The following is a 25,740-nucleotide window of genomic DNA, read 5'->3' as shown; positions in this document are numbered from 1 at the left end:
CGACTTCAGCTCCCGTATTGCTGTTCTGCGCGTCTACAGGTGCGCAGAACAGGAATACGGGAGTTGTCTCTGAAAGCTATAAATTTCAGAGACGAAAAAAAAAAAAACAGGTTCCTGGCAGAGACAAACGTGTCTGACAAACGACCACCGCATAAGGCAAGTAAATGAACGTTTCCTTTCGGCAGCAAAGCATGCCATTTTACCACTATTACATTCTAATAATAAGGGCACAATGAAGATAGTTAAGTCGTTGTTTTAAAGCCTGCCGTAGGCACAAAACACGATGCTAAAAGTGAGCATGGGGAAGTAAATAGCTTGCCCTCGGGATTCTCGATGGGCAATTTATTGATATCACTGCAATGAAGCATATGCCGTGCAGATCTATGTATTCCCGAATTCCGTGCCGTTTAGTAGGCGACAGTATATGAAAGGTCATTTCGATTAGATATGGTGTCCTCTGGCCACTCTATGTAAAATAAGCACTGTCCCGTGGAACGCACGCTCTTCACCTACTCTAGATGCCCCTAATTGCTCGCTTGGCGCGCCAAGAGTGCGAGAAAGTCCTAGGATGGAGATATATTGAGGGTTTCGTGTGTAAAACTTACGGGGAATGAAATGCGACCAGCTTGCGCTGTACACTTATTCAGATTGATTTGCCAGTTGATGAGAAAGAGCACTTATACGAAGTGATGTGCGATAAGCGACATAAAGCGCAAGCCTCTGTAGCGGGAGCTGAAGCAGGTGTTAGACGAGGGCGCGTTATTGAGTTTCTTATTATGCAAAGCGGGGCCTACATGAGGTGGCTTTCTTGGCTGGAACGCCTACTTACAGAGGGTGAACATCGAAGAAAGTGGAGACAGCAAACGCCAGGTAATAACATTCCCAACATTGTTGCGACGTTAAACAACGTCATAGAAACTGACCATGCATTACAATTCTCCACATTACAACTCTCGAGCGGGGTCAATGCAACGCAGACAAGATAGATCCCCTGCTGTCTCTAAAGCACAGACTTATGCAAATTTTATGCACAGGTAAAGTACCTCTATTGGGCAACGTGTGTTATGTGCATTTTGAACGCACGAATAGTAATAGCGCCTCACTCTTAATATAGGAAGTTTAATATTAACTGGAAGTACGAGTCCGGCTAGGCACGCTCCTTCAGATGTAAGAACTTCTGGATTGTAGACATATATTATGTATTTCAAGTTCTGTAAGAGAGAAAAAAAAAGAGGCTAGAAAAGACCCACATATAATAAACAAAACAAGCGAAACGGACGAGCACTGAACCTCAGTAACGCTTACAGAGCATCAATGAGGTCTGTATCCCGGAGTAATGCAATAGAACAGCCCGTAAAGCTGTCCTCCAGGGGCGCTTCAGCACGTGTGCAGAAGCATGGGCACCTCGACGGACTCCTGAACACGCCTATTATTACAATTGTTGCACTGGTAAACACATTTAAGGCGGCTGTTGTAAAGCGCATGCCCATGCAGATTACGTGGTACATTAAGTTTATGCCAACACTGCAAGTGGGCCATATGGCTATAGCTGTGCAACTGAATTTTAAGTTCATAGGTAAACATACAAAATGAACGCCGGTTTCAGTGTCGTTTAAACGACTCACTCCGTTCGGGAGCCACATCCAAAAAACCTAATGGCGCACAGTTCCAAGCCAGCTCGCAAAAAAAAAAAAAAAAGGGCCGTTAAGCCGGTCATACTGCACAAGGAAACAAGAGCGAAAATAGTGGCGGGCAACAAGTGCCCACAGTGGGAGGATGGAGGCGAAAGAAAGGACACGCGGACAAATGTGGCGGAGAAGCGCAATCGTCGAGCATCAGGCAAACGAGAAAGAGAAACAAATGCAAGTACACGCACCGCGGTCTTCCGGCGCCGGAGATAAGCGCGGCACGTCGAGGCTCGTGCAAAAGGAGTCCGAGACCTGAGCTCATCACTGCGTCCGACACGGGAAGGAGCCCGGCACATGTTCCCTGACGGGGGCTTTGGGCGCCAAGGACTAGGTCAATGTTAATCAGCCTTGATCAGAGGCCGTAGCAGCCGCTTGCGGGGAGGGACTCCTCTGGTGCCCGCGGGGCCGCGACTGCTGCGCCAACACTAGCGCTGCCGCTAGTCGCGCCGGGTCGTTACGCGGGGAACAATGCTGCCCGGGTCGTTTCGTTCCGGCAGCCCAATTAACACACAATGTGGCCGGCCTGGGGTTTCCAGTCCGGCTCCCTTTCCTGTGCCGCAGCCACAGCCGCATACGCCGTAACGCGGCCCGAGAAACGCACACGCCCGGCATTTCGTTCGTGTCGTCGCGCGATTCATCCGTTTAATACCCCTTTGTTTTGGGTCTATTCCCGTAAGGAAGAACGATTGTTTGCAGCCCTTCAGATTTAGGCTCAGCTGTACAGGCGTCGTCTCTTGCGTGCTGCGATCCCACTCATGGTTTTTGCTTTTGTAACATTGACACGCTGCGGTCTTAGGGCACCCACTATAGCGAGCTCATTCTGAGCATATACGTAAGTACATAGCGTGCACTGGTGCGCAAGACACGATGCTCACGATCTTTGCACTCTGTAGTTCAGTCTTAAGTGTCACATTTTAACAAGAACCAAGTTCGCAGCGATGCAACTACGTCTACGAAAATTACGTGGGACGAAAACTCGAATGGTGTCTCACGCTGAATCCGGGCCACAGTGTTGGTAAGACTATTCGTGTAATGCCTTTGAAAACTATACAGTTCCACCAGCAAAGCCTAATGGGCAATGCTCCGGAATGAATTCTATAAATGTCGAGTATCGCGTCCGTCAGGGTATCCTAAGGCAAAGCTAGTCGTGGTATAGAGTTATGGATATTGGCGTCTCAGGGAGCTTCGCGGTGCGCATATTGATAAAATGTAATGCAAGTTTACGGTGTCTTGTTTTTTTTCAGGACGCTGTGCATTTCACCTAGATAGCGTCGACCAGCAATAACGCAGCGGTAAAAAAAAAAAGCTACAGAAGGTCACATTCACAGCTTCTTTTCTCTACAAAAGGCGCTTTCGAACTCATTTGTGGGATTTATTTTACGTACATAAATGGAGCCACGTGACGTCAGCCCAAACAAAGCGAGCAAAAGCGACAAATAGTCAAGTACGACGCTTACTTTTAACTAAAGTCTGGCATAAGCGTACATGAAGATCATAAACAAATGCAATAATGCGCATATTCTTGCAGGAGCACAAGGAGCCATTCGAAGGCTCAGAGAAATCATCCCATAGGAATGAACGACTTGCACTCATCTTAAACGGACGTGGTATCAGTAAGAAGCCAGCCGCTTCTTCATTCTTTTATCTGTGACCACTGTTTCATGTTTTGAATTAGTTTATCGATCAAGTTTAGCGTAGCAAGACTGCACTACTGTAAATTTTCGCTCATGACCTACCACCAAGAACGCAACAAAACAAGTTGAGAACAGCGAAGGAGTAAAGTGGGGAGGGGGATGTCATTAGATTTATAGCGGAACCTTATCTTACGGCGATAGCAACGCTTCTATTTAAGCTGTATCGTGGCTTTCAAGTTTTTGAAGAATACTATCAGAATCACAGTACACGTGTCACGTTTCTTGTTATATGACGTTGAACTTAGCCACAATCTGAAGACGAAGTCCGAGACGAAAACGTAATTTATGAGGGAGGCCTAGCTCAGAAGATTAGATTTGCGTTCGTAACCGTTCACTGTATGAAATGTATTATCCGCGTTCAACTAGGAACTTGGCATGTCAGCGTAAAATGACCTTGGTTTGCTCATTTAAGCGAATGGTAGAGCTTGCATCTAGGAATAAGTCACTGGCCTCTCTGAATGTGCCTAGGGACCCTGACATGGACATTTCACAAATGTAGCTGAAAATTGAAAACTTCGCGTCTGAAGTTCAGTTGGCAAGATCTATACTATATGGGAGCTAACAATGACAGCTTCACGTCAAGAAGGTGATGATTTGGAAAAGCGCTCTTGACAATCGTACTTTAGCATATACATCGATGATGCTGAAACCGTCAAAGTGGAGCAACCGGCGGCAGTACGCCTCGCGCCTCGCACTTCATTGCTGCTGTTCACTTAGGAAAGCTATCAGCGCAGAGCAGTGTATATATGAGCCGCTCGCTGCTTTTCTCGGTTGAAATGCGCGATCGCCCCGATAGTATAGTGGCCACACACGTAATGAGGTGAAATATTTTAATGCCTAATTGATAAACATTTAGGGTTCTCTCTTCCTTTCTCCTTGCTTGCTGGCGTTTCGGATTTCTCCAGACTGCAACAATATATTATAATAGCAGGTGTCCTTTGACGTTTTCCACCCATAAAAAAAATGAATGCATGCAGCGACGTGACTAGGATAAAACCAAACATTAAAACATGTCACATTTATCAAGTTCGTCATTTATTTAATGTCGTCAACGACACTGAAAAGTCACAGTGACATTTACTTAAGGCTTACGAGCCAGAAGTTAGTCATACATAATACTTCGCTGACACAAAAAGAAGATAAAATGCGAAGCCTACGTGTGCTAGTGGCTGCTCCTAGTCGCATAAAAAGAATAATTTATAAATGAGAGTCCGTATAACATTTACCCACAAAATGTTATTCCTGTCTGAACCCCGACGGCAACGTCGCTCGACATCCATATATGTACGAACCAAGTTTAGACATGTTCGTAGTGCAGGGTTCGGGCTTTGGTTGTCATTTGCGAGTAACGTCATCCGCGCGTCTAACGAGACCCGGGCTAAGGCGATACGCACACACATTTGAAAACTTTCCCTGTGCACACACAGACCTCCTCGAGGCGCCCTTTTGTGTGTTTGTGCTCGTGGATCACTGATTGGCTCGCGGAGGCCGCTGCAGTGTGCCGCCTACAGGCATAACTTCGCAAGACGTCGACGAAAGACATTGCAAAGTATCGATAACACGACACAGGCCATTCGCAATGTGCAGTTAAAAGTCAGCACGCTTCTTCAGCAAAGTAGGCTTGAGCGGATTTGCTCACGAATGTATAAGGATAACTGAACAGTCATCTCGGCATAATTCGGCCTATGATGTCGCGCTTAATTTGCTATTCAATACAACATGAAGGCTTGTAAAGCACAGTGCGAAATAAATGAACGTCAGTTAGCAATCAATCTACTCAGGCCGTTAGTGATTTCTAAAGAAATACTACAATGATAACTACGTTAAAGGAGGTTGTGGTTCATAAGTCCATCAGCGTTGTTTTTGAATCATTATACAATTTTACGCACACACACACGCGCACACACACACGGGCACGTACGCACGCATACGTGTGTGTGTGTGTGTGTGTGTGTGTGTGTGTGTGTGTGTGCATGCGTGCGTGCGTGCGTGCGTGTCCTCCCAAATCTTCCTAAGCTGTAGACTGCATATAGCGATCGAATCCCGTGGGTCTCTGCCCAATTCATCACGTCCGGAGAAAAGCGCCAACTGGTCGCGATTCGCCGCCCACGGGCGCATATCTTGTTAAAATTTTTGCTGCTGCTCGCTGTAAGACAGTGTGCCCGTATAATATAGTTTCTTACGCCTATCTACCACTGAGAGAATGAATAATGAAGGGTCTAACGTCAGCTTGCAGGCCTGCGATAAATGAAGTTGCAACTGTACTCCATGTATATAGCGGGAGTTGGGTGGGCGGTAGATTAAAATGCATAGCCATATCTCAGCTGGACACTTAATATCGGTGGTTCTTTACGTCCGATAACGCAGGAGAGGATTTTTTATTATTCAGATCTTTCTTTTTTTTTTTGGCTTACTCATGAGCATTTGTATATTTAGAAAACGGCATTTGTTATAAATGTTCTTCTTGCTTCAGTAAAGCTCAGTTTAAAGTTGAGCGCCTGTCCTGTGTCTTGCTCGCGTCCCCGTTTCTTCAGCCCTCCTTTGTTCCGCATCAAGTATAGGTGAAGCTACAACTTGGCTTGCTCTCGGAAAGATCTTGGAAATTGCGAGGTCCGTCTAGTTATGTTGGAAGCGCAAAATGATATACCAATTAAGTCTTGCGTATATTTTCCGCAGCTTACAGTGACAGCTCATTTAGGGAGAATTTTCGAGTGACAGTGACTTTGTTATTTTACCCCTCCTTGGTAAACGGCCGATAATTTCCATCTTATAGTTCGTGCACTGCCAATCTATTTGTATTTTGTGCCCGTCCTCGAGGCGATTGCTATTGTACTGTGACTAGCGTGGTAAAAATCCTCACCGATGCAAAATCAAGTGTAGGCCCTTTAGCCGACGCAGTCAAAGCCTTTGCCGCCACTGCGAACTGGCGCCACCTCAAGGCGGCGTCGCCTGCCTGTCTGATTATTGCATCTTTTATGGCTTATATATCCTCGATACATAAGCCACATTTTTTATTTTAGCAGAATGGCAATGATCTAACACACCTCAGAAGCCATTGAAACGTATCTCTCTCCATATAATGCCCGCTTGAACAACGTTAAGCTGACCATTCGAGTAGTGAAACTAATGTAATACTTGGCTTCATTATCTACTGAGTTCACACGGTTGTCAATAAGAAAAATCGGTCCCCTCGTTGTCCATTCTTCTCAAAGAGAATTGGTTGTCTTATTAAAAAGAAATATATTCCTAGAGTTCAATAAAATAATGCTGATATTAGCGCCTGCTCTGCGCGTTTCCCCATTTGTCATGCGTCGCGTGCGCTTTTATTTTATGACTCTATTGCTATGATGCTAACGGGCTGTTTCTATTTTATTTTTGCCGTCTGACTTGTGCAGCCCACTCGAGCAAGCCTCTTCCATGTCCAGTGGACATAAATTATGTGCCCGAGTTGTCTACTACTCAGTGGGTTGACAACAGTATATCGCGGAAGCCTTAGATCACATCGTGAAGGAGCCTGTCGGGCTTCTCGACTAGTCTTCTCCCCAGCGGCGTACTTTACGCTCGCGTAAGTTTCCCTCGAGACCCGCGCATTCGAGTGCAGGCACCCGCGTGGCTAATTGGTCGGCTAACTTCTTCGTAGAGCCAGAAGTGTGTGAGAAACTTCAGCGACTGCGCTGTGGTTGAACTTCTTGGCTCCTCCTTTCCGTTCTGCCTCCCTTTCCTACTCACATCGCTCCCGGCGCATGACGTGACCCCTAATGAGGGACAGAGGCGGGCACTTTACTCAGCTTTTCGTGTTTTTTTAAATCTGTCTTTCTTGTGGGTTGTCTGGGAAAACTTTTCTTCAAATGTCTGCTCTGAGAATGGCTCTAATGAAAGCGCAAAGTTTCCTTAAACAAAATTGTGTGTGTGTGTGTGTCGCTGCGTGTGCGTGCATGTGTGTCTGTGTTTACGACAGCGTGCTTGCGTCTTATCTTTTCAGTCATTTAGTGTTTCGCTCATTACGTTCCCATTTTTATTCTATCCCAACACGGTGGAAGGGCATCGGCAGAGGGAGGTGCTCCTATCTCCCCTGATTGCGCCTCTAACGTCGCCAACCGTCCCTGCCCGTGCTAATTTGACTTGAGACTCGATATTTATCAGTTTGTAGTCTGCGTTGTGTGCACATTTATGTGTTTAACTATACATTCCGCATAGCAAATGCGGTGGTTGAAAGAAATTGTTCTCTGTCAGTTCCCTTTATCCAGCAGGAGTAGCGCTGCTAAGCTCGAGGACGCGAGTTCGATTCGCGGCCATTTTCGTTGTGGGCGAGACGCAAAAACACCCGTGTACTTAGATTTAGGCGCACGTTAAAAAAACACCAGATGGAGTGCCCCACTACGGCGTGTGTCATCTACCGTGGTTATGGCCCGCAAAAACTCAGAATCTATTTTTTTTTTTTAATTTAACTCTATGTTTGCCGTAACGCTTACAAAACACGCGCAAAAAATATAATCGCATAGCTGTACAGCCACGGCGAAATGTGGCTAAAAGCGCGCGTTATCTTGAACGTAGACAGGTACTCCGCCAGATTGTTCAAATCTACAGATATGTGCAGCCTGGAGACAGATGTGCTGTCTACGGGTGAATATTTACTGTAAGTGAGTGGCTCATGTGAGTTGCTCAACCACCTCGGGTGCGTTGCGTTTAGCGTAGACTTTTGTGCTGCCTCACGTGCTTAGTATATAGTTGTTCACTCTTCCGATTTCAAGTATAGGCGTTCATTCATATTGCCGCGCGCATACTGCGAGAAAGCCGACACCGCAAATGCGCATAAGCTCCTTACAGAAGGCACACAGGACAAAGAGGAAGTCGCTACGCGCGGTATTAAACGTCTACTTCATTTGTGCGTTACGCGCTCTGTTTTAAGGTTGCGACAATATGTAACAGCGGTCACCGACTGCCCGCTAAAATACTACCACAACACGCTATTTGGTCCTATTCATACGTAGTCAGCTCTCTGATCAGGTCAGTACCTCCGAGGTGGGATACACCGAAGAAGAAAAACCTTTGTTTAACGCCACTTGTACAAAGATTTAGCGATAAAAGTTTCAGGTCTACCCAGCATCCTGACGGAGTGCAGTCGTTTCTGGGCGGGATGCGCAGGTCCGTTTTGACACCTTAATAAAAGCAACAAGGAGTTAAATACCCAGCGCGAAAAGAGAAATGGGAAATGACAAGAAGAAAAACGCAGCAGATAACACAACGCTACAGTGAAGCAATATTCCACAACACCGGCTGTGTGCGATATCTCATGTGATCCGACACTGCGACAGATAGTTGCTGTTAACGCGTCATGGAGTTCTGTTTTATTACTTAGCTCAGAATAAAGCCAAAAACTTATTCAATGTGCAGTACTTGAAAAATAATGCCCTCCCAAGAAAAAGAAAGCTGCGTTGATGTAATAGGAGACACCGCGGTGCCAGTTCATTTCCGCCAAGAGCAGCAGCACCGGATGAACTCGGGGGACTAGAAGCACTCGCTTCAAATAGACTCAGCGAGGACAGATGGGAAGCCACGTTTTCACGATAGGATCAAATGGGAGCCAGACATGGGCAATAACACTCATAAGAATAGTACCAGGTAAACAAAGAAAAGATCGACGTAAGAGGGCGCAGCAGCTTGAGGGCGAATAGCAGTCAGCAGATTCCCTCTCCTTTTCGTTAGTCTTCCACTTGTGGCAACCTCGGTTGCGTGACAGAGGAGCCTGGAGTCACACAAGCCTTAACAGTCGGCGCGCGGCCCGCGCTGCATGCATATTGTATCGCTTTCGAGGCGACACAGCTCGGGGACGAGAGCGGCTGCAGATGGAACTCGTCGCGACTAACGTTTCGCAAGCTCCCCCCTCTCCTCCCTTCTCTGGGGTGAGAGTATCAGATTGCCCGCAGAGACAAAAGCAGGGCCGCGCTTCCGGCCACAAGGCAGTCTAGAGAAATTGGAAGCGCGAGGCCCTTTGTTTTCCAAGCGGCAGGACCTGGTAAGGTTCTGAAAAGGAGTAATCGAAGGTATACGCGAGGGAATAAAATTCGACTTGTCGCCGTCGTGGTCCCGTTGAGAAGAGAACTGCAGTCGACTAGCGCGCATCGTTTGCAACAATATACCTTCCACTGGAACTCGGTCTAACGTATGTCGTTCAACGGCTGCACGTGCATCGCCTGAAATTATTGGCTTCAGCGGTGGGCTGCGTACACCGCTTGTAGAATGTAGATTGCGAACAAAGCTCCCGCGGGGGAGGCGGAACGTTAATACATTTTCCTTGTAAAATAATCTTGGTCGGTGTCGGTGGGGATCCCTTCCTTTCATATTTATAATGTGTTCTACGCGAACTGAGTTGAAATGTGTGTGTGTGTGTAGGGGGGTGTCTGCTCAAGGTGAAGGCCGCCCCCTCCCCCCCCCCCCCTCGCTGTGCCGCTGAGGGTACAATACGTTGCGGGTGTACAATTCACTGTATACTTTTTCAGAAGCGGGATCTATTCGAGAGGACAGCTGCAGTGTCAGGCGTATCAGTGATATTTGCGTAGTTTTGTGAATGACAGCTTTACGACGACAACTATCATGTCAGGGATGAGAAGCAGCCGGCGCCACACATGGTCCCCAACCTCCCCTTGAATACATTTATTTAAGAAAAACAATTACAATAAAATCTTAAGTTTAAGCGAGCATGCGTCAAAATAACATCACCCGCCACGGCGGCTCAGTGCACATATGACTTTCTGCTGCTGAGTCACGACAGCCTCGCTTCAATAGGGAGCAAAATGCGAAAAGCCTCGTGTTGTTAGAAGTTATGAAATGCCCTGTGCAGTCAAAGCTAATCCGGAAACCTTCACTGTGACATTCCTCACAACCGACTCTGTAGTTTCGGGACCTTATACCACCCCCTTATATTTAAAATAACGCACACATTTTGAAAATCTGCTGTTACCTTTGGAAACCATGCAGCGCTACCGAATAAGTTTTGCCATATAGTTTGCTCTTCTATATATATATATATATATATATATATATATATATATATATATATATATATTCTTATCACTGTACTTACTTTCTAGTCACCACATCCTTGCACAGGTCGCTAAACATAGAAGCGAAAAAACAGCGTCAGGCCAAGAGAGATTCCCAGGATCACTCGTTTTGTCAGTTCTGAGGCTTCGCATAGGCGAATTACTACGGAGCTTTCGCTTAACTCACTAGCAATGTCATATAGCCCAAGATAAATAGTTTACTACGCCAGCCTTGGGGACATCGTTCGTCATCTAAGGGCCCCGGGAAAATGTGGGAACATTGGCTTAGTTGCTAACTATTTATGACGGCTGATAGCAGCGTCAGTAGCTACGTGGTGGCATAACATATAAGGCGCAACACATTCCATATACAGAAAAATCATAAAAATACGGGCCATAAAACAGCAGTAAGAGTATCACTACGTGGCGAAGCTAAGTAGCTGTGTTGTGGGTCTATTCTGTGACTGCTTTCTATCTAACTCGTTTTTTTCCCATCTTGAATTGTCCAATTTTGATTCCAGTGCACATAACGCCAGCGCAGTTCTCTAGAGTTTTTCTGCGTTCAGGCGGACAGTAAAGAAAAACAACAACATCAACAACAACAGTCCCCCACATCGCCTAGTGCACTAAATGTAGTACACCGCACTCATCCAATGATGAGTGAAAACTGAAGATAGTGATGAAAAAATACGTGAATAAACGGGGGTTGACTGTTGCCAGCAAATCAACGATCTTTGCGGCAAAGTCCGATTGCGTCAACTAACTGTAGCACGAAGGCCGGTGTTTAGAGTCCACTGAGCAAGCCAATGGGCCGCATCCACAGAGGTTTGATACAGTACCTAAAGTGTCGGTGCGCCCCTCACCGACTGCTGGCAGAACTATCGCTCGGATGACCCGTGATCCGGCACGCGCGCTCGGAATGCCCAGTGGTTAGGGATGACCTGATTTCGCTGGAGGAAGATTAAACTTGGCTGTTTGTTGTGTCGGTGTCATTTTGAGGGCCCCGGAAGTGTATTTCGAGCGTGGGGGCAGGAGTCAGCGCTCATGTTGCCTACATGGACTTTTTGTTTTTTGTCACTCTGAAGCGAAGGCTTAAAAGGAAATCGGCCCTCAGTGCTGCGGGGGTAATAAAACCTGCCGCGACCCCACCCCCGTTGGCCCCCTCGCTCCCTCCGCCGGGTTACGGAGCCCCTCCTATATAGTCGCGGCCGAGCCCGGACGCCCACGTGCCAAAAAATAAGGGCGTTATATGTTGGCGCTAGCTGCGTATTTCGCGCCTGCGCAACTAATAATCGCAGCTCAACTGTAACGGTTTAGCGTTGGTTCTTTTGTTATATTGTTGCACAGAGATCACACGTATAGGCGATACGACGAGCTCTAAGAAAAGGAAGAGAGAAGACCTGCAATTTTTAGTCCGTCCGATGGTCGAGTGTCGTAGAATATTACAAGGTGGTTCCTTCAGCGGCTGAGCTAGAATAATGCTGAAGGGATTCAGAAGCAGAGATGATAAAAGGAAGGTTCATCGGAGTATCACACCTCGTTTCCCTCCTGAGATTAGGAACAGAAGTGTGTCATACTCCGTATACGATAATATTGCGCATGCGTACAAATGTCATGGCTGCGACTGCCCATCAGCGCGACTCGATAGCGTCACTCAGCGTAATGGCTGCACAGTCTTGTGCGTGCCGGTTGTTCTGTAGTCCAGCTGAGAGGCGTGGCAAGCCAGCGCTCTGGTTCACCGCTGCGCATATTCTTTATTATTATTATTATTATTATTATTATTATTATTATTATTATTATTATTATTATTATTATTATTATTATTATTATTATTATTATTATTATTATTTGCGATGTTCTGCACTTAAGAATGGAAAGAGCTCAAGGCCGATGCAACCGTTGTTGCGGTCTCGGGGCAAAACGTCTCTTCTGTGAGATGCGAATTGCCTCGACGAAATTCGGGGCTCGTCGTTCGTGCGAGGCGCGCACTTTCGTATGGCTTACAACTGGGGAAGGTGCAAAACGAGTGGCCTAGAAAAATGCGCTCCGCCCCTTCCTCAGTCAGCGTTAACCTAAGCCACCATCGTGTCCCTGCTCCCTCTATTAACCTTTCTTGCACATTTCGCGTTCGGGAAATGCTGGGCGCCACATCCCCAGCAAACTTTTTGCTTCGCCCGACTTCATTTCACTCGGAGGCAGCTTCGAAATGTAATTTATAATCTTAGAACTAAGCAATAAAAGGAAAGTACGCACGGAGAATCCACTCGTGGGGCTAAAACAAATGCCAAAAGCAAGGAGCGTTAGCTCACCGCTCTTATTACACCAGCGTGCATTTCCCCCTTGCCGGGTGTCTAGTTGCGATGAGGAAACTGCTGCACGAGTGAATGTATACGGCCGAGCGAGAACACCTACAAAATTGGCTGTAACGCTATAAAGCGCGCGCGCGAAAGTGGCCTGTATGAACAAATATTTTTTTCGTTCATCTTCTATGCAAGGAGACGACGGCATTAAATAAGGCAGATTCGAGCAGTAGGACGACCTCCAGCGCGTCAATATGGGCACGTGAACCACGTGAACACTCGTTTGGTGGAAATAAGTGGAATGGAGCTTCCTCCTCGCACGTCTTTTTTTTTTCGTCTCCTATAGTCAATCGATTAGACAGTCACGTGACAATTGCCACAGGCCGTTCGCTGTAGTGTCGACTGCTATTCGACTAATGGACTTTCCCATTTTCGACCACACAAGCGCAGCGCACTGAAACAATTAATGTCATTGTAATCGCCATGATAAATCGGCCCCTCTTCTCGTGGTTCTTTCGTCGAAGTTGGCTCGCTTCTATATGCCTCGTTGCACCGTTAATATAGTATCGAACACTCTCATGAGGCCGACGCCCCGCCACAATTGTGGCATTCAAAGCGGTGGTTCTTGACGCCGTCCCAAATTCGCGAGCACCAATCTAAGCAGCAATCATTGGCGAGGGAGATTGAAATGTGATTGGAAAGACATATGCATTATGCTGTACAGGGTTCTTTTGTTCCGACTGTATACAGTCGTCCGCCTCGGGGGTGCAGTAGTTACGGTGCTCGGCTGCTGACCCGAAAGTCACGGTTTCGATCCCGGCCGCGGCAGTGGCATTTCGATGGAAGCGAAATGCTTGAGGCCCGTGTACTGTGCGATGTCAGTGCACGTTAAAGAACACCAGGTGGTCGAAATTTCCGGAGCCATCCACTACGGCGTGCCTCATAATGATATCGTGGTTTTGGCACGTGCAACCCCAGATATTACTATTATTACTCCTACGATCATGCTTCAGAGTATCTTATCCGAAAAAAAAAACATAATTCCTCAGAGCAAGAAAAGCTAAACCTGCAGTGACCTCGCTAAGAAAACGCTAGAACAACGACTACTGCGGTGGCTCCACATTTCCAACTTGTCAAAGTTGACAGCAATACCATCCCAATGCCGTGGCGTTTAGTGTTATAAGAGCTAGCAATAAACTGCGTCGCTTTGTTCACCGCTCTGTATGTTAAACACTCTGCCAGCAGGACGATCAGACCATACGATACAGTCCCCGTAGCGACCAGCCACTTGCGGCAGTATAACCGCATCCACTTGACGCACTTATGACAAGGTCGGTGCCGCCACGTCACCGTCTACACTCCGGCTTCTTCGATGCATCCCTGCGATGGCGTGTGCGCTTTGAAGGCGCCAACTCACCAATAGTGCCGAGAATTATAACCCAACTGCGTTATTCATTCACGCGGCGCCTCTTAAAGGGCCGAGTTTCCGCTTCCGCTTGGTTCAGCGATCAAGGAAAGAAAGACAATTTCGTTGATGAAGGCATCGGTGTGACGCCTCTACCTGTGTCAGCTACATAGCAGCAGCGTATACGGCGCCATTGATCGATGTCGCGGCGTAATCATGTCAGCCCGCTTAATGAGAAGCGCTGCGCAAGCGGCGGTATAGGGTGGCGCGCACCGCGCGCGCGAGAGGGAGGAGTAACGAGGTGGGAAAATAAGGGAGCGCACCTGCAACTATATAAGCGTCAGTTTGAAATTACCACTACTTTCACCTATTCATTACCTGTAGGCATTTAGATATTTGGTGCACCAAGAGACAGCCCACACCGGTAACTATCTTTAGCAACGCTCCCATTAATAACAGTGTTCAAGAGCGCACAGCAATAATTCTTTTCAGATGTGGCAAGTTGTTTATACGGGGTAGACCATGCTTTCTGCGTGATTGGCAAACACACGAGGGAGCACGTGCGCAATTTAAAACGGAATGGTAGCTCGAATATTCCGACATTCGAAGATTGATTGCTCGGAAAGCGGCTGGTCATCGAGGCGTGCTAACGTTGTTGAGAGGGACTCTCTCTGGTAGCAGTGGCAAGGACAATGACAGAGGATGTGTGCAATGCTTTCCTCGCTGCAACGGTGCTCACAAACAGCGCTGCCTGCCAGAGAGTGACGAAGGCGCTGCTGAAGTTCCTGCGATCAACCAGCCTCGTTGAACGACTATGACACTCCCGTGTTTGGATGTGGGTGGGAGAGTGTTTTGTTTTCCTTTTTTCTTAACCATTTTTCTCATTCTATTCCTTCTTATCTCTCTGTCTCCGCTTAACCCCTCCGCAGTGCAGGGTAGCAAGCTGGTTATTTAACATGTGGTTAACCTCCTTGCTTTCAGCTTAACCTTTCGCTCTTTCTCTTTAAATCGAATTGTTAAGGACCAGGGGTGTGAGCCACCAACGCTAGGTATACCATACAATACTGTCTGCAGAAGCAGATGTATCACTGTAAAATAAATAACCGATATGTTTTCTTGTTAACTAGCATGGAGAGAAATATACACAGAAAATATACATCATTTTTTCCCCCTATGCCGCTGGAGTTGCGTTTCCAGAACCGCTAATATTGCTGTCATTTCACGCCCTTCAAGAGCCTTTCATTCAAATGCACACACGATCTTCTACCTTTTACGTTCTATTCCCGCTAATGACGATTTTCCCCCTATAGTTTTTGTTCCGCTTTACTACGTGGCAGACGGGCCCCACCGAGCTCAAAAGCAAATTTTGCTAGGCTAACTGGATGCAAGATACTACCTATGTAATTGTTTTGGGTTATCAAGAGTTCGCTCATGTACCACATCCCACCGTGGTGCTTCGATTTCTTCGTCACTATGTGGTGACAATCAATTCTAATGATCACGTCCAATCCGAATAATTAATGCAGCCGTCTTGAGTTCCCAGCCACACTCATGAGTAACTTTCATGAAGGTTCATTCAGTGAGTTCGCATATCAACTTCACAAAGCACGACGTACCAGGCTGTAAAATTATGTTGCTACAACGTTGCTACAACACAGCAGAAAGAATGAGTGCCAGTGCAAAGATAGGTGCTGCATTATCGAAATGTAACGGCCGTCAGCAGCGAGCTACGATGTGTTTTTCCATTAGTGAATGTGCTAAGCAAGCTGAAATTAATCGCAGATTGAAAATTTGTATGGCAATTCGCGCATATTTGCGTGTAAAAGGTAGGAATGGACCATAAAGCTTAATAACGCCAGGACTTCTGCGGCAGTCGCCATGTTGGCTTTGTCGCCCCTCGTCTCGCCCTGCACTGCCGGTTCTGGTAAATAATCGTGACCAACGAGAACAGCAGCCTGCACTGTCGACCCACTTATATATTATGTCTCAGCTGCGCAGCTGCTGCCACCATTTTATGAATCAATGTCATCGTGAATGACAGGTTAGATGACTCCCCTGTGTTAGGGCAGCTACTCGTGTCGGATTGCACGAGAAAAAAAAAGAAGAAGGAAAACAAAAATAAATGCACCGCGGCTTCGTTCAACGTGCGAGGGAGTCGCACGTGGCGAGCATTCTTGCACGCTGTATATTTTCTGGCGCCTGTTTCGCACAGTACCAGCTGGAAACAATATTCGCAACTGTGCCAAAACTGCCTGCTGTGTGCGAACACCCGGCTGCCCTCCCCTCAGGTGCTGCTCTTCGCTTCTAGCCTGTGAAATAATATCCTTCACCCGGAATGCTGGCATGTTCTTGTTTACGATAGACCGCGCGGCTCGCCACGGTCATTCTGGGGTTTCACGCGCAATGCGAACGCACCATCTGATCCGCCACGGTGGTCTAGTGGTTATAGGCTTCCAAAGCAACGTCGAGCGGCGCCACTGCTCTTATCGCAACTGGGGGCATCCACGGCCACAACACTGCCGCCCCCGCTTCCGCGCACGGCTCTCGGATTGCATTTGTGGTGCGTCACAATGTAACTATTGCTGACTAGAAGTGCTCAGGGCCGAATGAGGAGCGCATGCGCGCACGTGTCTTTGCTGCCGCCGCTGGCAAATCCGGAGACAAGCCGCCTTCGCGGGCAGCGTCTGCCCCTATAGCAACACATAGCTCAGCCGCGCGAGCGTCGCGCCTAACTTGAGCTTGGTTCCCTATGGTGCTTGACTGCTGACCCGAAGGTAGCGGGATCGAACCCCTGCCGCGGCGGCCGCATTTTCGATGGAGGCGAAAGTGCTCGAGGCCCGTGTATTTAGATTTAGGTGCACGTTAAAAAACCCCACGTGGTCGAAATTTCCGGAGTCCTCCGCTGCGGCGTCCCTCATAATCATATCGTGGTTTTGGGACGTTAAACCACAACAGTTATTAAAGCATGATCTGATTACAAAGCGCGTCGTTCAATGGGGAACTGCGAATTTCTTTTGACAACCTGAGTTTCTTTGGCGTGCGTACCTATCTGTATCAAATAGCATTTTTGGATTTCGTTCCCGGCGAAATGGTGCCACTGCGTACCTGAGAGCGCAGCAGGGCAGCGCCATAGCCACCACCTTACCGCATCGAGAGTTCTTCACGTTATAGCTTTAAAACGCATTTAATGGTGCCTGGTGCAGCAGTATAGCTCGCAGCGCGGCTTTCAGCGCAGTGCTCACGCCCTAAGTTACGCTTGGACGACCTTTCCGTCTTACATACAGGCTTCAGTCGCCGAAGTGCGAAAGATAGCTTCACCCCCCCCCCCCCTTTTTTTTTTGAACTGCATAAAATCGCAGCACAATGGATAGCTGGGCGAATTGGTTACTAGTCATGGTGAAATTTCAATGCGCACACAAGACACAGAGACAGTGAAGTGGATAAACGAGCGCTTAACTCTGAACTGTTTATTTCGAGGCTTTCCACGCACACACACACACACACACAAAAAGTGCGCAGTGAACCTTCGGTGGCAATCAGTGACAAATACTTTTTATTCTTGAATTCCGCATGAAGTTTTTTTTTTATCTGTTCGGCCTTTTTCTAAATATAAACAGTTGAGAGTTACGCTCTCGCTTGTTGACTTCACTGTCTTCGCGCGTTTTGTGTGCTCTGAAATTTCACCATCAAAATGGGAGAATTTGTACTCTCAACGTGATCAAGAACGCCTTGAAAAATTTATAACAGCCTAAAAGAGCATCCAACGTTTAATGTGCTTGAACTCCTGTCTTTTTCGTGGCATGTATTGAGAAACAATTTAAGGCACTTCTAATGAGGACACCTCTAGAAGGAATAAAAAGCAAGATTAGCAGCAATGTAAATACGGGAGAGTCGACTCTTTAATTCCCATTAAAGTCTAGCAGCCTGAGAGACATAACAGCTTCAAAGCGCGACCGTGATTTCAGAAACGGGCGCTCATTTCTGCGATGCACCCGCAGAGCATTTCACGAGGTGTTAAATTACGTTCCAGACAACGTAGTAGTAAGGAATTCAATTATATAGAATTACTTGTAAGGTTTCTGAGCTAAATTACAAGCTAGAAACTCGAGCGTAATTGCTGACCAGTTTGACATGCTGCCATAAAATTTGCTAACCGATAAGCTAGATGCCATGAATAAACAAGCGTCCATTATTATACCGTTCCTGAATAAGTACAGGCAGCTCGCAACAAAAGAGCTGAGGAACAAAGCCCTGTTTCAACTACAGCAAGCGCCGCAGGAGGACGGGAAAGTATAAGTAAAGGCGCGTATCGCTTACGCACGCGCAAAAAAAAAAAAAAAAAAAAAATGTTTGCGTACGTAGGCTTGCATATTCAACTTCTCATGATGTAAATATTGACTATAAGACAAAGCGTGCCTAAGTCAATGAATTTCTCAGTCGCTTGAATAGCGAAATGGACAACGCTCAGGAGTGCGCAATAGACGCGCAGCATCTGTTGGACAAAGAAAGATGGGCCCTCCAATTTCAGAGCGAACAACAAACCGTGGGATCACGCGAGGAATTTCTTTGCGCGCAGTAAAGTAAAGCTGCTTGTGTTTGCGCAAGGTCAGCTAAAGATGCGAAAAATAAAAGTAAATGCGAGGTTTCAACATCTGCACATAGCAGTCGCACGTACAAAAAAGGCCAAGAAACAATATTTCACCGAGACGAGGTAGCAGGTGCGGTCCTTCTTTCATCGCAAGTTCTTTATCCGCCGCCGGGTCGTTCGCAAAATTTCCAAGACGGCGAGCCTCAAAACTAGATTCAACGCGTGGATCAACTTTTGGATCGCAGGTGTGAAGCGGAAATTGGACCGACTGAAAAGGTGCAAACTAAAAGACATCACAAGAGTTTGCCAGGTGTGCAGTACTCGAGAATCCTCGAAACTTATTACGTGAAAAACTCGCAAGATGGTCTTCTTTCCCGGAATATATAACAAAGCGGGTTTCCGCCACGCACGTTGTTTATAAGCCACTTAAATCTCGGAGCGAAATTCCCCGAACGCGCAAGTGTTCCGCGTTGCAAAACGCTGCAAACCGAAACAGCGCGGCGAAAATACACTCAATGTATATGCGCCCTGCGCTTACCTCGTTGCTGCACCAGCTTAATTCGACAGCCGAAAAAGATAAGACGGAACGCCGGCCAGGATTCTTTAAGAGCAGTAAACAGAAACGCTGTCACTGCCCCGTTTCCTGCCACATTCCGAGATGCCAACCGTTTCGATTTAAAGATAGAGTTTACTACGAGAAGCGACTACCACGAGAAATCTACTACGAGAAACGCCTGCTAGGCATTAGGCGGCTCGTAATAGGACGCCCACCATCAGTATTTAATGGTAGGCCGATGTTTAGGTAATATGTGTACGGGCGCCTTCGACCCGTATTTACATCTACGTAACGCCACTATGGCCAAAAGTTGAATCCTCAGCACTGTGCTCGACAATGCTCGGTCGTCGCCTTCCCGAATTGAATAGCTTTCTGTAAAGATGCCAGTCGCTGATGTGGCTCAGTGGTTACGGTGATCGCCTGCCAACCAGAAAGACGTGGGTTCGATCCCAGCCGCGACGGTCGCATTTTGATGGAATCAAAATGCTAGAGACCCGTGTACTCAGATTTAGGTGCACGTTAAAGAAGTGCAGGTGGTCCAAACTATCCGGAGCCCTCCACTACTGTGTCTCCCATAGCCCGAGTTGCTTTGCGACGTTAAACCCCATAAACCTTGTGTGAGGATACCATGCTCTTGAAACATACTTCACAACAAGCAAGTACGTAGCCGGTACGCCTACATCTGACTGTCACTCATGGTTCTGTCTATTTTTTTACATCTTTCACGGAATACAGTGTTGAGGATATACTTGTACTGAAAGAGTATCCCAATCCCTTCGCGCGAACAGGGTAGATTTTCTTTTCAGTATGTGTACATAGCTCGCAAAAAAGGAGAACAAAAGCAAAGTTAGAAAATGACCACAGTTTCTACGCCACCGGCTCATCTCTTAGAACCGTAATATATGGTGGCCAACAGAGATTGCTGCGCAGCAACTCTCCAAATGTAATCTGCCAAATAAGAGGCATATCTGATAACATTACAAAGCACACCTGCCGGTTGTTCACGCTGAACGATGTGTCTTCGTTTGCTTACTTTCCACATCCGCAGAGACGTGAAGCGCCCGATATACTGTTCCAGTCGGAGATTAGAAACGGCCACAGCCACGAGTTAAGAAATTCGGGAACAAAGAAAAGGCCGATAACGTTATCGGGAGCGGCCACAGCACCCGCGGCGTCCTTGTGGGCTTTTTTGAAAACAACGGTCGCCTCCATGGCCATCTCACCTGACCCTGTTGAATCATGCGGACAACGTTCTGTTCGCGCAATCGAATACGACAGTGGAAGGCTACAACTGTTCGTACAGGAGGATTTTATTTTCTTTTTTTTTCTTTTTTTGAGAGGGGGGGAGTGGGGGGTGCTCTCATACGCTAAGAAGCAAGCAAAACAAACCAAAATATTTATTTCGTAATGTCTCACTATTGCGGCTAATATCCACGAGAACAGAACTATATTGTTAAATTGAGCAAGAAACTCTGCTTAGAATTCAAACTGCTATACTAGAACCATCAGTTGCATGCGTCATGCGACTGACGTTGATGCTTGAGCTCAAGGCTAGACGCTTTTAGTTAGCGTTAAAACTTCAAAGCTCCGGCAGTAATTATTTGTATAACTTGCATTTTAAGACGAATTTATTCATGAGTGATCCTGCACTCATTCAGAAGCACAAATCTACGGGAGTGACTTCTTGTTCACACGGTTGCCTTAGCTCACGGCCATATATGGAAACGCGCAAGAACATACTTCGCATCACTTCAGTGGGGCCGCCGCTGTGTCTGGGATATGCAGCATGTTTTACATATTGAGAGAAGTAGACCTTGCCGTCGATCTTGAGAGAATGACTGATATTGTTCTAATGAAGCCAACATACATTGTAGAGATCATGACATAAATGAGAATGGATTAAAGTGGACGAAAAAAAAAAAAACTTGCCGTCGGTAGGGATCGAACCCACATCCATCGAACGGCTTTTCCAAAGTTGTGGATTCGTCCATTCAGGTCATATATGGTGAACACAGTAAAGTTAAGAAACTACAAATAATGTCCCCTATATTTTCCTTGGATACGCAGTTTGTTGGCATCGTTAGGTTGCGTCTAACAAGGTAACGAGCCGCTCTATCAATCCCTTTCTTTTGATTTTGTTCTAGTGTTACCGGTACGTGCAGCGCATGATTAAGCGCAGTCCGAGCGACTATGTCTCTGTATAGAGTTTCTATGAACTTTGGTCCTTGTTGGTTTTCGACAAACACACGAGACTCGAACTCGCCCACTAATTTTTCTGCTAAATTCGAGGAGCGAACAAGAACGTCTGTAGTATAGCACAACGATATAGCCGGCAAAAGCAGGACGACCATGGGTCGCAGTTTAGCAGCGAAGTTTTCAATAGTTCCTAAATACCACTTTTGTGATAGAATGCTACAATGAATAGTGAATTGGAGCAAGGCATGACGTACGTCGAAGGCTGTAAAACAGGCTTCGAAACTAAGCACAGAACATAGCATATGGCATGGGAGCACAAGAAGAAGTTTCCTACTGGGCTGGACCGCCACACATGCAGTATGATCCATGGTACGAAACAGTTTATCTCGTCCAAATCTCGAGTGTGCTGTACTGTACTGGAGTGTGCTATACGGATGATAATCATGCAATTTCGCTAGAAAATCGCGCGCTGAGAGTAATGGATGGCGTCTTTAACAACCTACTGTCGGGTCTCACCAAGTACATCTTTTAGACCTACACGAATCCACTTTTTATCAACATCGTTTTGCGTAATCGAACAACTAGCTGTCGTTTTCGAAGGCTGATACACGCATCGTAGTGCATTTGGTCGGAAGTGAAATTCTCGAAGCTGCAATCACCTTGTATGTGGAACAATGTGAACAGAGATTCTAATGTGCAGTGTTGGTGGACACCTACGGCGTCACGTTGTATCAAGCTATTACGTCCTTTGTGCGGGAGAGTAATTCCCGACATCGATACGAAGCTCTGCCAATTGTCTGTGACCGTGACGAGGTCGCGTGTGCCGCATCAGAATACGACGACTTGTCTCATTCAGTTTACTTGTGATAACGTAATTTATTCTTCATTGGATCCCAATAACTAATCGTGTCTGGCGCTATATATAATGAACGGAACTGGAAAAAACATAATAACCGCGGAAACATTTATTTTAGTGAGACTGCTTAGGTGTCCCAGAAGCACCGGCCGATATACTCGCGCAAACAAATCTATACGGGGGAAACCATTCAGGCTCGTTCTACCAGCCGTTCTTGGAATCGAAAAGGTGCGCAGGAACTAGCAATGAGATCGCACACATTTGTATACAGCGCCACACGCGAGCAATTGGCACACGTCGGCGCATTCGCTAACGCACAGCGTTCATCTCGCGAAATTATGGTGCGCGGTGCTAACATTAATTGTCCCACGTGACAGGCCATCATTAGTCGACATATCAGCCTTGCACTTGTGCTATGTCTATCAGGGAAGAGAGCGTCACTTGCGCAGCAGACAAAACGTTGTCGTCTCCGAGTGGTCGCTTCCGTTATGCGCTGCATGCGTGCGCAGGCCTAGGCGGAACAGGAATGATGGGCGAGCGAAGAGGAGCCGCAGCTTATCGCGGCTCGTCTTCACGGGCCCTTTACTGTCGGCGAGACACTCACCCGTGTCCGTAGCAGCTGTGCACTGTGAGACGGTCCGCGGTGCCGGATGCTGAGCATCGTCGGCCCAGGGTCACGGCCCGGGCCACAGCCGGCGGGCTGCGCGCGATCAGCGGTGGCAGCCTGTCCACGCACAGGGACCGGGACCGGTCACGCTTGGGCGGCAGCGTCACCTTCACGCTCGGTACGGCGGCCGATGACAGGCCCAGGCGCAATGGAAGCTTCTTGCGACGATCCATGACGCGCCAACCGCGAATACTACTGTTCTCACGAGGTCGCTAGGCTGAAAGGCTTTGTCGAGCTTTGGCCGCGAAGGTTTTCTTCAACTGCAACGACGTAGAGCCGTAGGCGACAAGAAGGTGACTCTCGAGAACGTGCCTTACGGCTGCCCTATTTTGATGCTTTTCAGCGTTTCTGTATCAGCTGGACCGCTCGAGACTCCGTCTGTGATCATGACGTGTGGCCCTCGGCCGAATCTCACGGTGCTGCCGTCAGTGAGCAGTTTCTGAAATGCCTCACCAGGAATGAAGTGCTCGTTCCGCCTTCTTTGACCTGCCCTGTATCTTCTAATCTTATGTACGGCTGCTCTCTTCCTTCACTGATCGAGAGTTGAAGATGCCATGCAAAACATTAGCGTTCTTTCAGCGCAGGCGTTTGTGCTTCAGATTCCAGACAGCTTCCCGCATAACGCTTGCACTTTCGGAAAATAAGAAAAATAGAACTCCTGCTTTAAACGTATTTCTCTATATTTTACCTTGTACTGCGCTTTCTGGCAAACGTAGACTTTTTCTTGTTTTTCAGCGTCCACTTATGTGAATAAGACGATCGCTGCTACTAAACGCTCTCTTTTTTCCTTCGCGAATGAAGCACTTAAGATATCTTTGTAAGCCTGATTCGGTTTTTGATAATGACCTTGACGAAGACGGAACGAAACGATCCGAAAAAGCGTTGGCCGTTAAAGACGGCGGGGCCGGACTGCAACATATACTGAGAACGCTAATTATATCCTGACGACAGGATCAATAGACATGGGCTCTAGATCAAAGAAAACGACAGCTCAAGGTGGTGAAATGTATACTCTTTTCTTGGCAGCCGATGCCTTCAGTCGAAAGCGCTCTGATAGCTGCTGCAAGTGCACTCACGCGTAGCTGCTTTCTAAATCTTCAGGCGCGCTAGGGCCTTTCAGGGAACACGGTTCGTTCTCGTGTCAGTGACCATTAAGCTGCAGGAAGTGGATGTCAACAAAGCAGGCTCGTGGAGTCTCGTCACCGCAATGCGAGTCGCCACTAAGCTCTTTAGGAAGCTTATAAGGGACCTTTTCTTGCCACCTCTACTACAGACAAACACGACAAACAAGGTAGCTCTGAAACAGACTGCCTTTCACAATCTGTGGCTCAGATATTCAGACGCTTGATGACCCAAACGATGAACCATCAAGTGTAGCCGGGACGTTGCGACTATTTTTTACAGGTAACAAACACTACCGTCGCGAAAAATCGATGCTAGCTAATGACATACAACTCGAATATTGGCCAAACAGTACATTGGCAGTAACGTTAGGGAAGTTACATCGACAGTGAATAATGTGTGAAGGAAGAGCGGGAGCAAATTATCACTTGCCTGGCGCAAAAACGACAAAGTTTTGTTTTCGCAAACAGGTAGCTACAACAGCAGCAGCAGCGATCCCTTTCACGGCACAATCACGACGGAGTCACGAGCCCTTGGCCGTCTCCTTCGAAGCACGCATCTCGTGCAGCTGGCGGGTCGCGACGAGTGCAGTTTTCGAACCACTCGAGCCAAGTGGCGCACATTGGTGACCGCACCGCAATTGTCCGCCAAGGAAAACGTGGCCCCGGAGAGGACCACGTCGGGCCGCCGTAACAGACCGGGTGCTTCCCAAAGGATCCTCGTGCAGCCGTCAAGATCGTCCTCCAGCGACAACCCCTCGAACGCGAACGCGCGCGCCCTCGGATTGTAGCAGACGACGCGAGACTGCGGCGCTTGCCGGCGAAAACGCGCGCAGAGGGGCTCCCCAGCGGACGGGGCGGGAACTGACGTCGGCGCGACGTCACACCCCGGGCAAGAGGAGCCCGAGAAGGGTAACCGCCCACCTACGACAGCACTGGTTGCGCGCGCTCATCTTGGCCGTTACCTTGCTACTACTTTCGCTTCTCCCACGGCGGCTAACCAACGACGGTGTCTTCTATGAGGGGCCTACGCGCTTGCTTGCTCCCGGTTTCTTTGGGGTTAATCAGCGCCCTGCGCTTCTTTCCTCTTGTTTGTTTGTCTGCGCCGCGGAGTCTAGTCGCCAGGTCGGGCTGATAATGATCGGGCAGAGTTCGACGGCGCGTGATGCCGTTTCGCTGTCAAGTGCAGTCACTGGCACCACTTAACGGCAGTCGCCCATGTGTTCGGAGCCGGAGGCTTGGAGCAACAGCCGGTAAATGAATCCGGCGCACCTGATGCCCAGGTTCGGATATAGAACAGCTCATATAAAGCAGTCGCTTGCGAAACGCCGCAGCAGCCTTTCCTTCCAGACCCCCCCGCGTGGCGACGACGGGCATAGGCGAGCTCGCAATTAAAGAATGCATAAGAAGTAATGAGGTCGCGAGTTATGATATTGTTTACTGCTAAGCCGTCAGCTTGCTCGCGGTTGGAATTTCAGAGCAATTTCGCACATTGCCGAGAAACCCTAATTAAGCAGCGTTCACGCTATATATGCTAGCGCCGAGAGCACACAGCGTTCATTTCAAGGCCGTTGCTCAACTATTGTGCTCATTCTTATGCATTGCTCGGCACAATAGGAAAGTTAT

General features: G+C 47.7%; 1 protein-coding gene across 6 annotated transcripts in view; it reads right to left on the bottom strand.

The window, feature by feature from the left end:
* Positions 1–25,740, bottom strand: part of LOC119401923 (GTPase-activating Rap/Ran-GAP domain-like protein 3) — a 594,089-nt gene that overhangs the window by 205,949 nt on the left and 362,400 nt on the right. Inside the window, exon 1 of one of the 6 annotated variants that reach the window (XM_037668966.2) lies at positions 22,931–24,915. The exons of 4 other annotated variants lie outside the window; for them this stretch is intronic. In XM_037668966.2, the coding sequence (XP_037524894.1) occupies positions 22,931–23,166 (236 nt within the window). In that variant the 5' untranslated portion in view covers positions 23,167–24,915. Of the gene's footprint in view, positions 1–1,876; positions 1,966–22,930; positions 24,916–25,740 lie in introns of those variants that run through there. One more of the 6 variants, XM_049417632.1, reaches the window with a different exon arrangement.

The sequence above is a fragment of the Rhipicephalus sanguineus genome, chromosome 1, assembly GCF_013339695.2.
Source record: "Rhipicephalus sanguineus isolate Rsan-2018 chromosome 1, BIME_Rsan_1.4, whole genome shotgun sequence".
NCBI classification, from domain to species: domain Eukaryota; kingdom Metazoa; phylum Arthropoda; class Arachnida; order Ixodida; family Ixodidae; genus Rhipicephalus; species Rhipicephalus sanguineus.
The sequence above is the reverse complement of the archived record's forward strand: the minus strand, read 5'-3'. Positions and strand labels throughout refer to the sequence as shown.